Here is a 17395-nt window from a genome sequence, read left to right on the forward strand (position 1 = left end):
CAAGGTCCTGGAGTAGCCTAGCCAGTCTCCAGATCTCAACCCCATAGAAAATCTGTGGAGGGAGTTGAAAGTCCGTCTTGCCCAACAGCAGCCCTAAAACATCACTGCTCTAGAGGAGATCTGCATGGAGGAATGGGCCAAAATACCAGCAACAGTGTGTGAAAAGCTTGTGAAGAGTTATAGAAAACGTTTGGCCTCCATTATTGCCAACAAAGGGTATATAACAAAGTATTGAGATGAACTTTTGGTATTGGACAAATACTTATTTTCCACCATGATTTGCAAATAAATTCTTTAAAAATCAAACAATGTGATTTTCTGTTTTTTTTTTTTTCACATTCTGTCGCTCATGGTTGAGGTTTACCCATGTTGACAATTACAGGCCTCTTTCATATTATCAAGTGGGAGAACTTGCACAATTAGTGGTTGACTAAATACTTATTTGCCCCACTGTATATACTGTAGCTAGCTGTCAAACGACGTGCCAAACTTACGATTACATATACTAAAAAAAAATCAATTTTGAGTTACCACCACCCTGTCTGGTCTTTGTTTCCTTGAGTTTGGGTCCACACCTCCTTAGTTTCTTGCCTGCTTGCTACATTCCCTGATATGTCTGTTCTTTTCCACATCTATTTCTATTCTCTAGGAGAGCATGGAAATACTCGACAGCTTGCAAAGCAAAATGGCGGAGATGGAAATTGAATCTGACAACATGACCTCAAACATCAGCCTCGAAAAATCCATGAACATAACGTTTTTCCCCTACTACCAACATTCACTATCTGTTGCTACAAGCTATATTCTGGCATATCTCTTCATCTTCTTGCTGTGTATGGTTGGAAACATTATGGTGTGCCTGACTGTGCTTGGAAGCCGTCATATGCGCACGGTCACGAACCTCTTCATCTTAAACCTGGCTGTCAGTGACCTCCTGGTCGGTATCTTCTGCATCCCAACAACGCTTGTGGACAATCTCATCACAGGTAATATCTATGAAACCTTTGAGGGAAGAACTGTTTCCAATATTTTGAGCTGTTTTATGTATAAGATTGTAGTCCAAAGACGAAATGGAAGTGTGCTCTTGGTTGAAGTGTGTTTTTTTTTTTTTTTTTAGTTTAGCAGTTAAATCCTCCTGCAGACATCGGCAGGGTTCCCACGGGGTCTTAAAAGGCCTTAAAAGCATTGAATTTAGGAATTTGGAAATAATACCTTAAGTCTTGGAAAAAGTATTGAATTTTCATATCTGGGTCTTAAAATTTATGATGTATGCAACTTCTCCGTGTATCATTTCTGCTGAAAGTGTCATTTGTCATTTTGAATAAATAACGTAGACCTAAATAAATAAATGGGGCGGAGGAGCCAATCATTCAGAACGCAACGCAGCCCCGGGACAAAATCCTGTCCCGCAGGATTCCCACATGAAGCTTGTGTCACAACGGGAGTCCCGACAAAATGTTATGCTTTAAACTTCACAGATTTTTTCCCCCCCCACATAGCCATACATTTCATGTTTGAGAGATGAGGAAATGGAAATTAACGAAGTGGGGTTGAGTAAACAATCCTTTCACCTTTGGCTCAAACCATTGGATAGCAGCGTGTTCGAGGCTTTTTGCATCAAATGCAAAAAAGAACAGATTTAGCTTGGTACAATTGGCATGAAGGCGCTAGAGTCTCATGCTAAATCGCCCAAGCACATAACCTCCATGAAAGGAAAGAAAAACTCCCTCCATTGTCGGCATTTTTCAATCTGCCTGTATAAGCCAGCTGCTCACAATCCTGAAGTGACAGAAGCTAACGCCAGTCAGCAAGCTGCTAATGTAAGCGAAGCGACAGCAGCTAACACTAGCCAGCTAGCTGATGGCACCCCTGCATCCTAACCCAGCTATGATTGCTAGTGTATTTATTCGAGTGCATCGACGGACATCGTTTGGGTCCACAGCAATTATGAAAGCAGAGGTGTTGTGGTTGCCCAAGAGTTTAGGGTGACGCTCGCCACGCTAAATGCTAATGCTATCAAGAATGCCTCTACTTGGCCTGTGGTCGGTGTGTGCGCTGTGGTGGTGTTGCGTGAGTAGCCTATTCAATACGCTGCATTCTTCTGCACATATTCCACATTTCCACTTTTGAGAAATAAATGACTACAAATGGACGGATTTTGTTTTTCTTTGTCGATATACCTTTGAAATGGGTATTAATTTTTTTGAAAAATGGTGTTAATTAGGTCTTAAAAAGTCTCTCGTTTAACTGAAGGAAACCTGTGAATTGGTGCAATACTTTCGGCGCATGACAAGCTTCCGTCTTTGTCACCCCCACGACCTTCGTCCCCTAAACGCGCTCCACGATTTACCTCCTCCAGGGGTCAATTACACTTCTCGTCTTATCTGCGATTGACTTGAACCGCCTCCGCATCCTGCAACACTCTCCACCGTTTACACGGCCAAAAGGAACTTCCGCCGGCTTTTTTGTCACCAAAAGTCACCTACTCCTCTGATCAACTTTAACCCCCACATCTCTTGTGCTTGCAAAATGACAATGATTCCACAGACCGTGTAAATGTGTTGGCATCAAGTGAGTGAATGTTTTATTTATATAGACAAGTTTCCTGAGCGAAACATGGGCGGCGCCATCTTGGAAAAATTCTACTTCAAACTTCCGGTTTAGAAAAACCTCATGAGTTGCGGTTGAAATTAGCAGTGAGTTGACAAAGTCAAAATCAAATCAAAGGAACCCACTGATTCTCCAAAAATGGATCGCATACAAGTAGTGTTGCCACCTTTCAGATATAGAAATAAGGCACGCCCCCCTCGCGCCCAAAGCCGTACAGGCGGATAAAAAAGGAAAATCTCAAAACTCCTAAAATGCATGGAAATGTATCTTTATCTGAGAATCTGGTATTTTGGCCCATTCCTCCATGCAGATCTCCTCTAGAGCAGGGATGTTTTGGGGCTGTCGTTGGGCAACACGGACTTTCAACTCCCTCCTCACCCCGTGGCATCAAAATGATAACAAGAACAGGGAGCAAAAATCCCAGAACCACACGGGGGTATCTAGTGAAAGACCTACAGAGAGCTGGGACCACAGTAACAAAGGCTACTATCAGTAACACAATGCGCCGCCAGGGACTCAAATCCTGCACTGCCAGACGTGTGCCCCTGTTGAAGAAAGTACAAGTCCAGGCCCGTCTGCGGTTCGCTAGAGAACATTTGGATGATCCAGAAGAGGACTGGGAGAATGTGTTATGGTCAGATGAAACTAAAATAGAACTTTTTGGTAGAAACACAGGTTCTCTTGTTTGGAGGAAAAAGAATACTGAATTGCACCATACCCACTGTGAAGCATGGGGGTGGAAACATCATGCTTTGGGGCTGTTTTTCTGCAAAGGGACCAGGACGACTGATCTGTGTAAAGGAAAGAATGAATGGGGCCATGTATTGAGAGATTTTGAGTGAAAATCTCCTTCCATCAGCAAGGGCATTGAAGATGAGACGTGGCTGGGTCTTTTAGCATGACAATGATCCCAAACACACAGCCAGGGCAACAAAGGAGTGGCTTCGTAAGAAGCATTTCAAGGTCCTGGAGTGGCCTAGCCAGTCTCCAGATCTCAACCCCATAGAAATTCTGTGGAGGGAGTTGAAAGTCCGTCTTGCCCAACGACAGCCCCAAAACATCACTGCTCTAGAGGTGATCTGCATGGAGGAATTAATGGGCCAAAATACCAGCAACAGTGTGTGAAAAGCTTATGAAGAGTTACAGAAAACGTTTGGCCTCCGTTATTGCCAACAAAGGGTACATAACAAAGTATTGAGATGAACTTTTGGTATTGACCAAATACTTATTTTCCACCATGATTTGCAAATAACTTCTTTAAAAATCAAACAATGTGATTTTCTGTTTTTTTTCCCACATTCTGTCCCTCATGGTTGAGGTTTAACCATGTTGACAATTACAGGCCTCGCTAATATTTTCAAGTGGGAGAACTTGCACAATTAGAGGTTAACTACAGTGCCTTGCAAAAGTATTCGGCCCCCTTGAATCTTGCAACCTTTCGCCACATTTCAGGCTTCAAACATAAAGATATGAAATTTAATTTTTTTGCCAAGAATCAACAACAAGTGGGCCCCTGCTAAAAGCTTTGAATAGCTTCTTTGGAGTGTCCGATTCGCCCACCTTAACATGTGAACTGCTAGCGTATGATCATGTACTGTATTTGTTGATGTGCGAATAAACTGAAACTGAAACTGAAACAATCGTGAAGTGGAACAACATTTATTGGATAATTTAAACTTTTTTAACAAATAAAAAACTGAAAAGTGGGGCGTGCAATATTATTCGGCCCCTTTACTTTCAGTCCAGCAAACTCACTCCAGAAGTTCAGTGAGGATCTCTGAATGATCCAATGTTGTCCTAAATGACCGATGATGATAAATAGAATCCACCTGTGTGTAATCAAGTCTCCGTATAAATGCACCTGCTCTGTGATAGTCTCAGGGTTCTGTTTAAAGTGCAGAGAGCATTATGAAAACCAAGGAACACACCAGGCAGGTCCGAGATACTGTTGTGGAGAAGTTTAAAGCCGGATTTGGATACAAAAAGATTTCCCAAGCTTTAAACATCTCAAGGAGCACTGTGCAAGCCATCATATTGAAATGGAAGTAGCATCAGACCACTGCAAATCTACCAAGACCCGGCCGTCCTTCCAAACTTTCTTCTCAAACAAGGAGAAAACTGATCAGAGATGCAGCCAAGAGGCCCATGATCACTCTGGATGAACTGCAGAGATCTACAGCTGAGGTGGGAGAGTCTGTCCATAGGACAACAATCAGTCATACACTGCACAAATCTGGCCTTTATGGAAGTGTGGCAAGAAGAAAGCCATTTCTCAAAGATATCCATAAAAAGTCTCGTTTAAAGTTTGCCACAAGCCACCTGGGAGACACACCAAACATGTGGAAGAAGGGGCTCTGGTCAAATGAAACCAAAATTGAACTTTTTGGCCACAATGCAAAACGATATGTTTGGCGTAAAAGCAACACAGCTCATCACGATGAACACACCATCCCCACTGTCAAACATGGTGGTGGCAGCATCATGGTTTGGGCCTGCTTTTCTTCAGCAGGGACAGGGAAGATGGTTAAAATTGACGGGAAGATGGATGCAGCCAAATACAGGAACATTCTGGAAGAAAACCTGTTGGTATCTGCACAAGACCTGAGACTGGGACGGAGATTTACCAGCTACAAAGCGCCACTGTGGATGTACCCCGCCATACGCCTTACATCAGAAACCAGTAGCAGACAATATGTCAAGAATGTGGATCGCTGCTCTAATCTTAAATTCGTCACCTAAAACATTGTATGTCTGTTGTTATTTTTAAGAAGCTAGTTTTACTAGCCTAGTAATTAGCATGTGTTGTTGTAGTAGCAGCTACAGCAGCAGCAGTAGTTACTAGCCTAGTAGTTAGCATGTGTTGTTGTAGTAGCAGCTACAGCAGCAGCAGTAGTTGTAATAAAAATTATTAAACTTCATACTTACATTGATCATCGTAATATCAATAGCAAAGGCAACAAGTCGTTTAATGCGCCAGATTTTCGTATTTTTGAAGCACATACCTTCCATAACACAGCGGCAGCATGACGACACGAACGCCGGGGACCCGTAATACACGTACAGCCTGCAGTTTTGACGTCTCCCCCCTTTGTTTCCAGCACCCATTCTTTGTGGTACAGAGCATTAAGCCACTGGCTTGGTTCTACATCCGCCTTCATGAAGACAAAATTCCCGCGTTCCTGTATGAGGACACATCCAACTTTGTGGCTGTGCAGCTACTGGAAGGCCTCGGAGCTTTTCAGGTTCCTGATGGCATTTCCGTCCTCTGCCATAGCCAATAAAATCATCCATTTCTTACTGTTGTCTTCCCATGTCGAGATGGCAGAAGGATACGGTATTTCCAAATCGTGGATTTTCAGGGTTTTCAGTGATTGATGCCGCTTCAGCGCCATTGAAGTAAATGGTAAAAAACTTGAAAACGGAAGTTGCTTGCAGACATACGGAAGTAGAGCGAAAGTACCTCGGAAACTTGTCTCTACAAATAAGGAATTTGTAACCATGAAGTCATAGTGAAAGCTTGCCTCTTGACTGAATACACCTCTCTGCGCACACAGAGCCCCTTGAAGCTAGCAGTGCAAATTGAGTCAATATTATATTTTTTTGGTATAATTGTGAAATAGCAAAGCTTGGTGTCATTTTTTTTTAGAGGATTGTAATCCGCGTCTCCTTGATGTGTATATCCCCACATGCATTGTCAACGCCCGCAAGCTTCCGACCGATACACTTTCTCCAAACAGCCAATCAGAGCAAAAAGTATAATTAACTCCAGTCAGCTGCATATTAATAAGAAAAACGGTTTTTGCAACGACCACCTAAAATAGCTTAGAAAGTGACATTCTGGACACTTTCAACACAAATTACCTACAAACCTGGTAAAATGGCATCTAATGTTATAAAAATGTAAAAAACAATTAAATGGTGCAAAATGTAGGATTTACACTTCTATTATTCATAAAAGGGCCATAATACTTCAATTGACATTCAAAAAATGTTTTTTTTTTTTTTTTTTTATATTTCTATAATAATTCTCAATGGTTAAACGGAGATTTTCCTGTTTTAAGACGATTTGCCCTTCATAAATTTGTTTCTGTTTTGCTTCCATGTTCATCATCAGCCAATCACGAGACCAGTTTCCAGTTTTCATTGGGGTTGCCACAGCTCTGTAGAAAAATTAAACATTTGTCTTAATACTAGTCTGGCAAACGATTAAAAATTTTAATCAAGTTAATCACAGCTTAAAAATTAATTAATCGTAATTAATCGCAATTCAAACCATCTCTAAAATATGCCAGATTTTTCGGTAAATTATTTTTGGAATGGAAAGATAAGACAAGATGGATATATACATTCAACATACTGTACATAAGTACTGTATTTGTTTATCATAACATTAAATCCACAAGACGGCATTTACATTAACATTCTTTCTGTGAAAGGGATCCACGGATAGAAAGACTTGTAATTCTTAAAAGACAAATGTGACTTTTTGGTAATTGGTGGTGCTGTGGACCGGCGATTCATGTTGGCTCCTTGTCCGATTACCTTCTGAGGAAGACGGCGGCGTACATATAAACACCGAGAGGCGTTGGATGGCTTTTTGTGGGTACTTTTATTAACAAAACAAAAGCATGTGGGGGACGCAGCACTTCAGCCTGTGCTACCTGCGCACTTTCTCTACTTTCTCGCTCCCTCTCTCGCTCGACCACTTTCATCCTCACTGCTCAATCTGACAAAGCCGGTCACATTGAAAATAACAGCGGCCCCCTTGGCGAGTGCCGGTAACACCTGCGTGCACTCCACTTGCTTGTCTCTGCCCTTAGCTCTCAATATACTTCAAACGGCGCCATTGTAGTCTGTTCGCAGCAATGCTTGAGTGGGTCGTTCCGCGCATGCGTTAATTGCGTTAAATATTTTAACGTGATTGATTTTAAAAATTAATTACCTCCCGTTAACGTGTTAATTTTGACAGCCCTACTCAATACCACTCAAAATTGTCTGTCTAAATAAAAAAAAACTTCTTAGGTTCACTCAGACTTCACTACATTTCTTACAGCTAAGTAGAGTTCACTATATTTCTCACAGTTTATTTTACGTTAACATAGTAGAAAACACATGCAGGGGGACACTTCTCCTAAGCAGCTTCCTACTCAGGTTAGCAAGTTCACATAGTTTAAATGTGATGCAAGTCGGACTTTCAGTAGCAAAATTTATGGTGCGTTTCCCACCTTCACAACAATGAATTTTAAAATTACGTACAGCGGCTGCTGGCAGAAAAAAAACTTCTAATATTCATCCTCTTCGAAGCGGGCGGAGGAGGTGGCATGTCGACATGTACCGTAATTCTGTACTGTGAAAGAATGCGTGTGTGTGTGTGGGTGGGGGGTGGAGGGGTTAAATCATCAGCCAATCAAATGTGCGTTTGAGGAAAAATACATGGACTAGCACATTCAGCAAGTGAAAAAGGGGTAAATGTAAGTCTGAAAATAAGGAAAATAATTGACTTAATAATGGTAGGTTTTGTGTTGGTTACCTCCTTGTGTGTCCCTGTGATTGCCAATTGATTTCACCTGTTGTACCTGCTCCTAGTGTATCCTCCAGCTTGCAGCCCCCTGTGTCACTCACCTGTTCCTCGTTGTCTCGTTACTCCTTGTCTGTGTGTGTGTATATAAGCTCATAGTTTATTTTCACTCCTTGTTGCGTCATTGTCCATGTCCATGTTCTGGTCAGCATTAATTCTCGTCCATCCCTGCCGTTGTGTTCTAAGTAACTTTTTTAAAAAACAGTCTTTTCGTTAGTAACAGTTTTGTTTCCCTCTGTGCTTTCTTTGGATCACCACAGCCTTGTACTTTTTTTTGTTGTTGGCTTTAATTAAATCGTTTTTGCATCTTTCATCTGCCTCACCTCCCTTTCCCTGCATTTGGGTCAACACTACCCGCGAAACTTGACGCTATCTAAATGACCTATATAACTTAACACATTATATAATGCAAATAAGGTTGCTTAAAAGGGGACAACTTGAGCATCCTGAAATGTTGGTAGTGTTTTGTCCCTACCGTCCCTACGCCCTTGATACAGAACCCACTTTTCAAATTTATAACTGTCATTTTAAGAGAATGCAGTTATGTTGATGATATAATTAAGCAAGTGTCATATTTTGTATCTAGGTTTTACTGTTATGTATCAGCACATTCATTCATTCAGTTAAGGTATTGGACATTCGGCCTTGGCATTGTCCAGTGCAGATCATTATTTCGGTACTTGCTGCATTATAAGTGACAAAATACATGGATTAGGAAAATCATCTAGCTGGCGGCATTTCATAACAACGATGTGTGTCAAGTAGGTATTCTAAATGTCTGCTCTTAGAAAGATTGGCAGAGTATGGATACAGCTTTAGTTTGATGAAGGTTGGCATAAACCGTGGAACAAATTTATTTTGGCTTAAACAATCTCTACCTCACTCACATTAGCACAGAGAAATCTGATCACTATTTAATGTGGGAAACGCAGCATGGGCAAGAGGTGAGAAGTTCTTTGTATTTCCCTACCAGTAGGCAGTAGCCTTCACAATGGATAGCGAAACTAAAAAAAAAATGTTTGAGATCTCTCAGAACTTTTAATGAAAACCCCTTTTCTTCCAGGCAAAAACAGGTTGAAAACCTGCTGGAACTTGCATTTACTTCATTCTAATATAAAAACTTACATTGGATTGGAGATTGGAAACTTGTCCATTGCCAAACTGCAAATACGTGTGAGTCGACTGTAAATATCCCATTTTTTGTTAAAATTAAATCTAAGACATCCAAATATCTTCGGACCCAACAGAACGCATTTTAGATTTAAACTCTTTGTATTTTTAGCCTGCGAGAATATCAGCCTCTTCTTTTTTTTTCAGGTTGGCCATTTTCCAACGTCGTGTGCAAGATGAGTGGTTTTGTGCAGGGTGTGTCTGTGTCTGCATCAGTCTTCACCTTGGTGGCAATAGCTGTCGAAAGGTTTGTTAAATTTTATTTTTTGATGGAATGCACTATTTACATACATTTCTTTGGCTGTGTTCCAAAAATGGTTTGAGTTGCCCTCGCTCACTTGCTATGATGTCACACGGAGGCCACTTGGAGGGCGGGGGAAAAGTGGGCAGAGGGGGAGGAAAATGGGTCAATGGATCAACTACATGTTGTTGAGGTGGCGCTATACTGCCTATTCCATATCACACAAAATATACAGAGACTCATGTCATTAAGGCTACTACTTCATACTACATGTCTTAATGCACAGATCCGATTTTTTGTCATATATGTTTTTTTTGGCATTGCCCGTTCAGACTGCCTTTGTCCATTGAGACCTTTCAAGTACTACGCATGCACACTAATTCGCTGTCCGACACGCGCTGACCAAGACGACCCGCATGCGCAGAAGCATCAAAACAAATGACTACACATGCTGGCTGTCATCCGTCATTCCAGGGAATCGTATTTTGCTTTTCAAAAGGAGGACACAAATAACATACATAAATAATCCCAGTTTAGGCTTATATTCAAAGTATATGGATCGATAGCATGCACGCTCTGTCCGTGCATGTCACAAACACATACGGGCAGTTTGCCCCGACTCTCGGCCGTGTAAGCAATGTTGAAATATTGCTTATATGGAGCAGACAGAAAACCGATCATTCTCAGGCTTATCCTCAACCTATTTGAATTTTTTTTATGACTGTTGTCAAATCCGACCCTTCCTAAAAAGCCGTGTTCAAGGCAAGCTAGGCGCTAATAATGCACAGCTGCACTGCTACCGTAGCGTTTCTCTCGCTTTTTAATGATGTAATTGCTGCATGAATTCCGATTTGAGAGACCGGACAGTACAGACTGCCGCGACAGTCTGGAAAAAATTGGCCCAGTTCGGATTTGAACCACAAAAGAAAGTGACCCAGATCAGATTTGAAATGGTCCAGTTCTATGCGACTTGTCATGTTCAGACCGTCAAGTTAATGCCTCACTCGAGTCGGAAAAACACGAAAAAATCAGAATCGTGCATTAAGACCTGTAGTATGAACGTAGCCTAAGACAGAGACGTATTCTGCGCTTGATGGTAATATGTGGGTACCTGGGAACTATCATAATTATTAGTTTTTTTTTAATCAAATTTAATTCGGGCAATTCATTATTTGGCTTCTTACAATGTGTAGACAGATTTGTTGTTTAAATACATTTAACAGACTTAAAGTATAATTGAAATTATTTTTAGTTTCAGTTTGGTATAACATTCAAACACTGTGCTGGCTCCTTAATTCATTTTCTTCTTCTTTAGTGGTAACTAGACAGCAACCAACGGTGTTTGAGCTTCTTTATCATGGACATATTTTCAGTGAACCACTGCAGTGCATTGTGGGGTATAGGGAGCGCTGAATTGACCATCATTATTGATTCGATCACTAAGCCCTCAAATGATCGATCTCACTTCAGCTGTTTAGAGAAATGGAACAGCCCTTAAGATGGTGGCGGGAATTCCCCCGAGGGAAAGTGAGCTAGGGCGACTAAAACTATTATTGAAACGCAGCCTTTGTTTGATGGTTCTGTTTCAAACAATGTCACCGGAATGGCCAAAGGGTAGCATTCCAGTTGGCCTCAGAGCATGTATCATGCTTTTGGTAGTAAATGTAAGTGGGGAAAAAAATCAAGGCGCCTTATTGCATCATGAAGTTGGTTATTGCTATAGTAACAGATTTAATTTATAGAAATTGTGAGAAAGAATAAAAATAATTAAATTAATTGATTAATATTACTGACATCTACCAACATCTGATCAACAGTCGAGCTGCAGTTTCTGGAACAGTTTCTATTCACCTCCAGTACCCTCCCGTAAGCCCCCTTCGGGCTTCCCACAGTTGCTTCCTTTATCGCTAATATCATCCACTCCTCTCTCATATCTGGCATAGTCCCTCTCGCGATCATAATTGCTACCATCACTTCAAGCCTTAAGAAACCTGGCCTTGATCACACCAATTTTAACAACCTCCGACCCATCTCCAATTTACACTTCATCTCAAAAATTCTAGAAAAATCTGTCACCTCTCAAAACTATGAACATCTTACCACCAATACCTTATACGACCAGTTTCAATCCGGTTTCTGCCTACTTTTCAGCACCGAAACAGCTTTACATAAAATAACCAACAGCCACCATATAGCTTCCAATTCCGGTCTACTATAAATTCTTGTTCTTCTCGACCTCACAGCTGCTTTCGACATCACCAAGATCCTTCTCGACCGACTTTTCAATTGGTATCATCCACACACCTGACACACTGGTCGCACACGATATGTTAAATTCGGTTCCCACCAATTCCATTCACTCCCCGTCTCCACTGGCGTGCCCCAGCCCCCAGGGCTGTGTACTGGGGCCGCTTCTCTTTATCATCTACATCTTCCCCCTCGGTTTCATTTTCCGTAAACATAAAATCAACTTTCATTGCTATGCGGACGACACTCAGCTCAACATTTCCTCGAAACCAACCACTTCCAATCCCACCCTCCTCTCTTACCCCCTGTTTACGAGAAAGCAACTCATGGCTCTCCACAAACTTCCTACTAAGTCCTTCTGGTAGCCACCCTCGCTAACCTCACAAATTACAAAACTTTATTCCAATCAACAATGTTTCCATCTCCCCCTCAACTTAGGTTAAGAGTCTGGGTGTCATCCTTGAAAGCATGCGCTCTTTCTGCTCCCATATCAACAATATCTATAGATCAGCCCACATCTACCTTCGCAATACTGCTCATCTCCGTTCATCTCTCAGTCCCCACACTGCCACCACTCTTGTTTGCAGTCCAGTCACCTCCCGGATCGACTACTGCAACTCACTACTCTTTGGTCTCCCCCATAAATACCTTCAGAAACTGCAGCTCCTCCAGAACTACACAGCACGCCTAATACAGGAACACACACCACATCACTGCCATCCTCCGTTAACTTCATTGGCTCCCTGTTAAACTAAGAAGTACAAAATACAGTGATCCCTCGCTACCGCTTCACCTTGAAGTTGAAGCGCCCTCCGTCCATCCGTGATGGACGGAGGGCGCTTCAAACTTCGCGCCCTCCGTCCATCGCGGATTTTTTTTTTCAATTAAAAAAATAATAAAATGTGCTGTCTGAGCCGATTGCGTTGTCTCACTTTCCTTCCATTCCTCTCTCTCCCTGCTCTTTCTTGGTCAGGCAGTGCACAGGAGATGCTTATTAACGTTAACGATGATTAACTGATGTCTGGGTTTGATCTTGCCAGAGACGCGAGTCGTTTAACTTGTTAAACCGTTGCTGTGGCAACTCCTTGTGTGTAAGTGAGCTGCATGAGTGGACTCACTAAATGAAGCATTTAATAAATCCAAGCATTTTTCTACTTTATTCTTTTCTTTAAAAATAATTTGGTGAGACAGTAACATGTTTAAAACTTATCATAATTATTACATTTGAAGTGCTTAAAAACCATTTATCAAAGTATATATAATATATATATATATATGCATAAAAGTTTTTTTTAAAAAATATACTTGGGAAAAAGTGACAAAACATTATATGTCTTAAATGTATCTCTTTCAAATGCTAAATGTGAATAAATACATTGAACACATAATGGGGGGGGGGCGCTAACACGCGATTATTCACTTATCGTGGTGGGTTCTGGTCCTCATTAACCGCATAAAATGAGGGATCACTATAGACCCTACTCACATGACGTCACAACCACGCCCCCGCGCCATATTGTCCGTCAACTCGTCACTGTTGATGCATTACCGCTACGTAAATTCCTCCTATTATGGCGTGTTTTTCTGCTCGTTAACATTAGTAGTCAAAATGGTGAAGGCGTGTGTGGCGGTCGGTTGCAATAACAGAGAAGATAGACGGAGAGACTTGAAGTTCTACCGGATTCCGAGAGACCCGGAGAGGAGAGCGAGATGGGCTGATGCAATTCGACTAGAAAACTGGGCTCCAAACGATTACCACAGATTATGTGGTAGTCATTTTATATCTGGTAAGATGCATTTAATATATATTTAGAGGGTTTTGGGCTGACAACCACAATTAAGATCACTGCTAGGCTAATCGCCGACAATATACACTCAGACGTTGTGAATGAACTACCTGAAAATATATAATTATAAGGGGATAATAAGACAGTTGTCATACAATTAATTTACAATTTCACTATTGAGGTCAAAAGCCAAAAAATAAATTCAACTAGGGACAATCTGGAGTAGTGCTATCGCACTTCATATTTATTAGATATTATATATGTATGTAGTGAGAGTGCTATCACTAAACCATATAAACATTAAAAGCCCTAGCTCCATTGACAAATGACATGAAATACATTAGACTTGACAGTGGATGTTAGCAAGAACAAAAGATTTCGAATTGAAAATTTCGTAAATCACCTTCCCGTGCACAAGATAGATTCCTGCCGAATTTTCGTGGACGAGGACCTGTTTCACCCAACCAGCAACTAAGTATTTATAAGCCTCCAAGCTCTTAAAAGTTTTTCAAACTTTCGTGAGAATAGGCTGATTTTGTGTGGACAAGATAGTTGTAAATATCAAGGTAGCAGATGTCAGGCTGAGACGGCGAAGACAGTGGGTTGAAAAACATCGATTTAGGCATCAAATATGGATCTGGCGAATGGATAAACTGAAGCTTTTCCACATAACGCCTTTTATGCAACGCATCAAATGAGTTTACAGCGTCAGATAACACCGGGGCTTCCATGAATTGCTCTATAAATTGCACAACTAATTGAAACCATTGAGAATAGGGCTAAAAAATGACAGACAAAATGGCGGCCGGATAAAGCGACACGTCATTTTGTGACGTAGGTGAGTAGGGTCTATACTCTTCATCACTTTCAAAGTGATTCATGGCCTGGCCACACCCCACATATCTGACCTCATTTGCATTGCCACTCCTCCCAGCCCTTTTCGCTCCTCCTCTACACCTCACCACTTTGTCCCTTGTATCCAACTTACTACTTTCGGTTCTAGAGCATTTTGTCATTCTGCCCTTCGGTTTTGGAACTCTGTACCCTCGGATCTTCCAAATACAACCTCTTGCTCACTTTTCAAATCCAAACTCGAAATATGTTTAAATTATCATATCCATCCTGATCCCCTGTTGTTGTGTGTTATGATTTATTTCTGCTATTTTGATCTAGTCCAACTTTTAATCATTTTGTTTATTTTGTTTTCATACCTTGTATGCAATATTTGGTTGTAAAGTGTCCCTGAGTGCCATGAAAAGTGCTTTGAAATAAAAAATATTTTTAATTTTGCAAGGCCTCACTCAAAATTTCATGGGGAAAGGAATTCATGCAAAAGTAAAACAAAAAACAAAAAACAACTTGTGATTTGGCTTATCTAATTGACATGCCTTATTTTTTAAATGAATGAATTCAATGTGTCCTTTTGTAACACCCACTACTTTTTCCAAATAGGTTTCGCTGCATTGTGTATTTGCACAACAAGTCAACCAAAGTCACTGCCAAAGCCGCCATTGCTTTTATCTGGGTACTAGCAATGGCAATCATGTGTCCTGCAGCAGTTGCGTTGACTGTGGAGGAGGTTCCTTTTCACTACATGGTCTACAATGATGACTTTAACCACACATTGGTACTCTACACTTGCTATGAAGACTTTGCCAACCCAAAGATGACAAAGTTTTATACTGCAATTCTTTTTGCTCTCATCTACCTAGTTCCATTGATGGTAATCACACTCATGTATGGTACCATTGGTGCCAAACTATGCTCATCTGTGCTTGCAAAAAGAAAGCCTCAGGAGGTCAACATCCAAGTCAGGGGTAGGAGACATGGGAAGCCAGTCTCCTCGCAGAAAAAGATTCATGCGATTAAAATGCTTTTTCTTGTGACTTTGCTTTTTATGTTGTCATGGTTGCCCCTCTGGACCGTCATGATGATGACAGACTATGGGGGCTTGAACAAAGACCAACTGGATTTACTGATCATCTACATCTTCCCTTTTGCTCATTGGCTGGCTTTCGCTAATTCTAGTATCAACCCCATAATCTACGGCTACTATAATGAGAACTTTAAAAGAGCATTCCAAGCAGTGTCCTTTTCCAGGGCTTTCTCCCATCTCGCACGGTGTCGCATGTGGAGGAGGATTACCGTATGTCATTGGAGACGAAGTTCTGCACAAGTACCTTTTGAAGGTACAAATTGCAGAAATAGCAGTGGCAATAACAGCCAGCAGACATTTGGATTGAGAAACAGAGTCTACAATGACAGGTTGAACATTGACAAACATGAGCCAAAAAGGAGGGCGAGGGTGTTGAGTACGGGGGTACGGTCAAGGATGAGTGTTTCCCATCAAGGGATAGAAATGGCAATGATGAAAAACAATGCTGTTCGTAGTGAAGAGGGGGGAAACGCCAGCCAGCTATCAGTTTCAGTAAAACAAGCGTGGGATAACAATTTACTTACGGAACACTTAGAAACATTAAATTAAAAATGATCACTATGTTTTCTTGTTGCCTTAGGAAGGAACACTGGCACTACATACGGAAAATTGCTCACGTTTTCAGCATTCATGCGGCAATCTAGTATTGACAGGCCACACACTGAGCAATAGCATCTGTAGAACTAGCTAGCTATATTGATCTATTTTCATGCATAGTATAAAACAACTGTCCCCCCATTTATGCAATGGACAGAATATTTAATTCAATGAGTGATGAAATGCTGCGCCTCATTGAATGTATCATTTTGTCTTTCACTCATAAAATATTCTTTCTATTGCATTCATAAAGATTCATTATTTTTACATGACCTAACGCCAAGAGGAAAAGTAATTGCCTCTAAACCTAATAACTGATTGGACTGCCCTAACAATAATTGTTCCTCCCCTTGCTATAACAGTTCCAGCATGAATACCTGCTTTTCAACCTTTGGTTTGTTTTGCTGACCTTGGATAGTGGTGGATGCATAGAACACCCACAAATAGATTTTCACTCATACACCCACCACATGACTAAAACTACTGATATATGATGGTTGCGTGTGTATATATTGCATTCAAACATATACTCTATTTATCCTAATTTGGGTTGCTTTGGACTAATTGTGTCTGATTTTATTAATTTATGTCAATGAAAATATTTGATAAAAGTTGCGCATGTGTCTCGATATTGCTACAGCTGCTGAGCCGAGGTCAATGCAATAACACAGAAGCGCAAACATTGTGATCCATTAGTCAATTGAGCAAATAATTTGCTCGACTGTATTTCTGAAAACTGGATAATATTGTTGGAACACCTGTCTGATATTACAGTCTTGTCCCAATGTGTTACTGAATGTGTTCTTGTTCACTTTGTCTATGGTACATTTGCTGTATTGATATTCTTGTATAGTGGTTTCTTTGTCACCTGTATGTGTGGAGTAAAAAAATGTTAACTTTTTGAATTCAAATGTAAAATTTGTCTGGCTGTAACATTTATGAAGTAATATCTTGATGCTATATATTTAGAGCGGCTTACATTATGGGGCGGCATTTGAAAAGCAGCACATGCTGAATATTGCCGCAACACTGTCACATTTAGCACCACACAGTGTTTAAAATATGGTGTGAAAATTTATGTCACTTACTTTTGTCATTTAAAAAAAAAAAAAAAAAAAAAAAAACATTTACAACAATATTTAGTAAATTATTAGAAATCAATTTTTCATTGTTGCACTTAAATGTTTAATCCAGAATTTAATGTTCAATTTAAATCTTAAGCATTATAT

General features: G+C 40.7%; 1 protein-coding gene across 1 annotated transcript; it reads left to right on the forward strand.

The window, feature by feature from the left end:
• The first annotated feature begins 655 nt into the window (after nucleotides 1-655).
• On the forward strand, nucleotides 656-17246 carry npffr1l2 (neuropeptide FF receptor 1 like 2). The gene is made up of 3 exons (XM_057833093.1): nucleotides 656-986; nucleotides 9506-9605; nucleotides 15086-17246. Exons 1-3 carry the CDS (start codon nucleotides 656-658, stop codon nucleotides 16116-16118), a joined length of 1464 nt encoding a protein of 487 aa, XP_057689076.1. The 3' UTR covers nucleotides 16119-17246.
• Nucleotides 17247-17395: the final 149 nt, after the last annotated feature.

This window comes from Corythoichthys intestinalis, chromosome 3 (genome assembly GCF_030265065.1).
Source record: "Corythoichthys intestinalis isolate RoL2023-P3 chromosome 3, ASM3026506v1, whole genome shotgun sequence".
Taxonomy (NCBI): domain Eukaryota; kingdom Metazoa; phylum Chordata; class Actinopteri; order Syngnathiformes; family Syngnathidae; genus Corythoichthys; species Corythoichthys intestinalis.

What these genes read in the sequence shown, in the direction of transcription:
- npffr1l2 (XM_057833093.1), top strand. Translation starts at nt 656, where the DNA reads ATGGAAATACTCGACAGCTTGCAAAGCAAAATGGCGGAGATGGAAATT. An exon ending in TGTGGACAATCTCATCACAG is followed by an intron (nt 987 to 9,505) that starts GTAATATCTATG and finishes TTTTTTTTTCAG; the next exon opens with GTTGGCCATTTTCCAACGTC. An exon ending in GTGGCAATAGCTGTCGAAAG is followed by an intron (nt 9,606 to 15,085) that starts GTTTGTTAAATT and finishes TTTTCCAAATAG; the next exon opens with GTTTCGCTGCATTGTGTATT.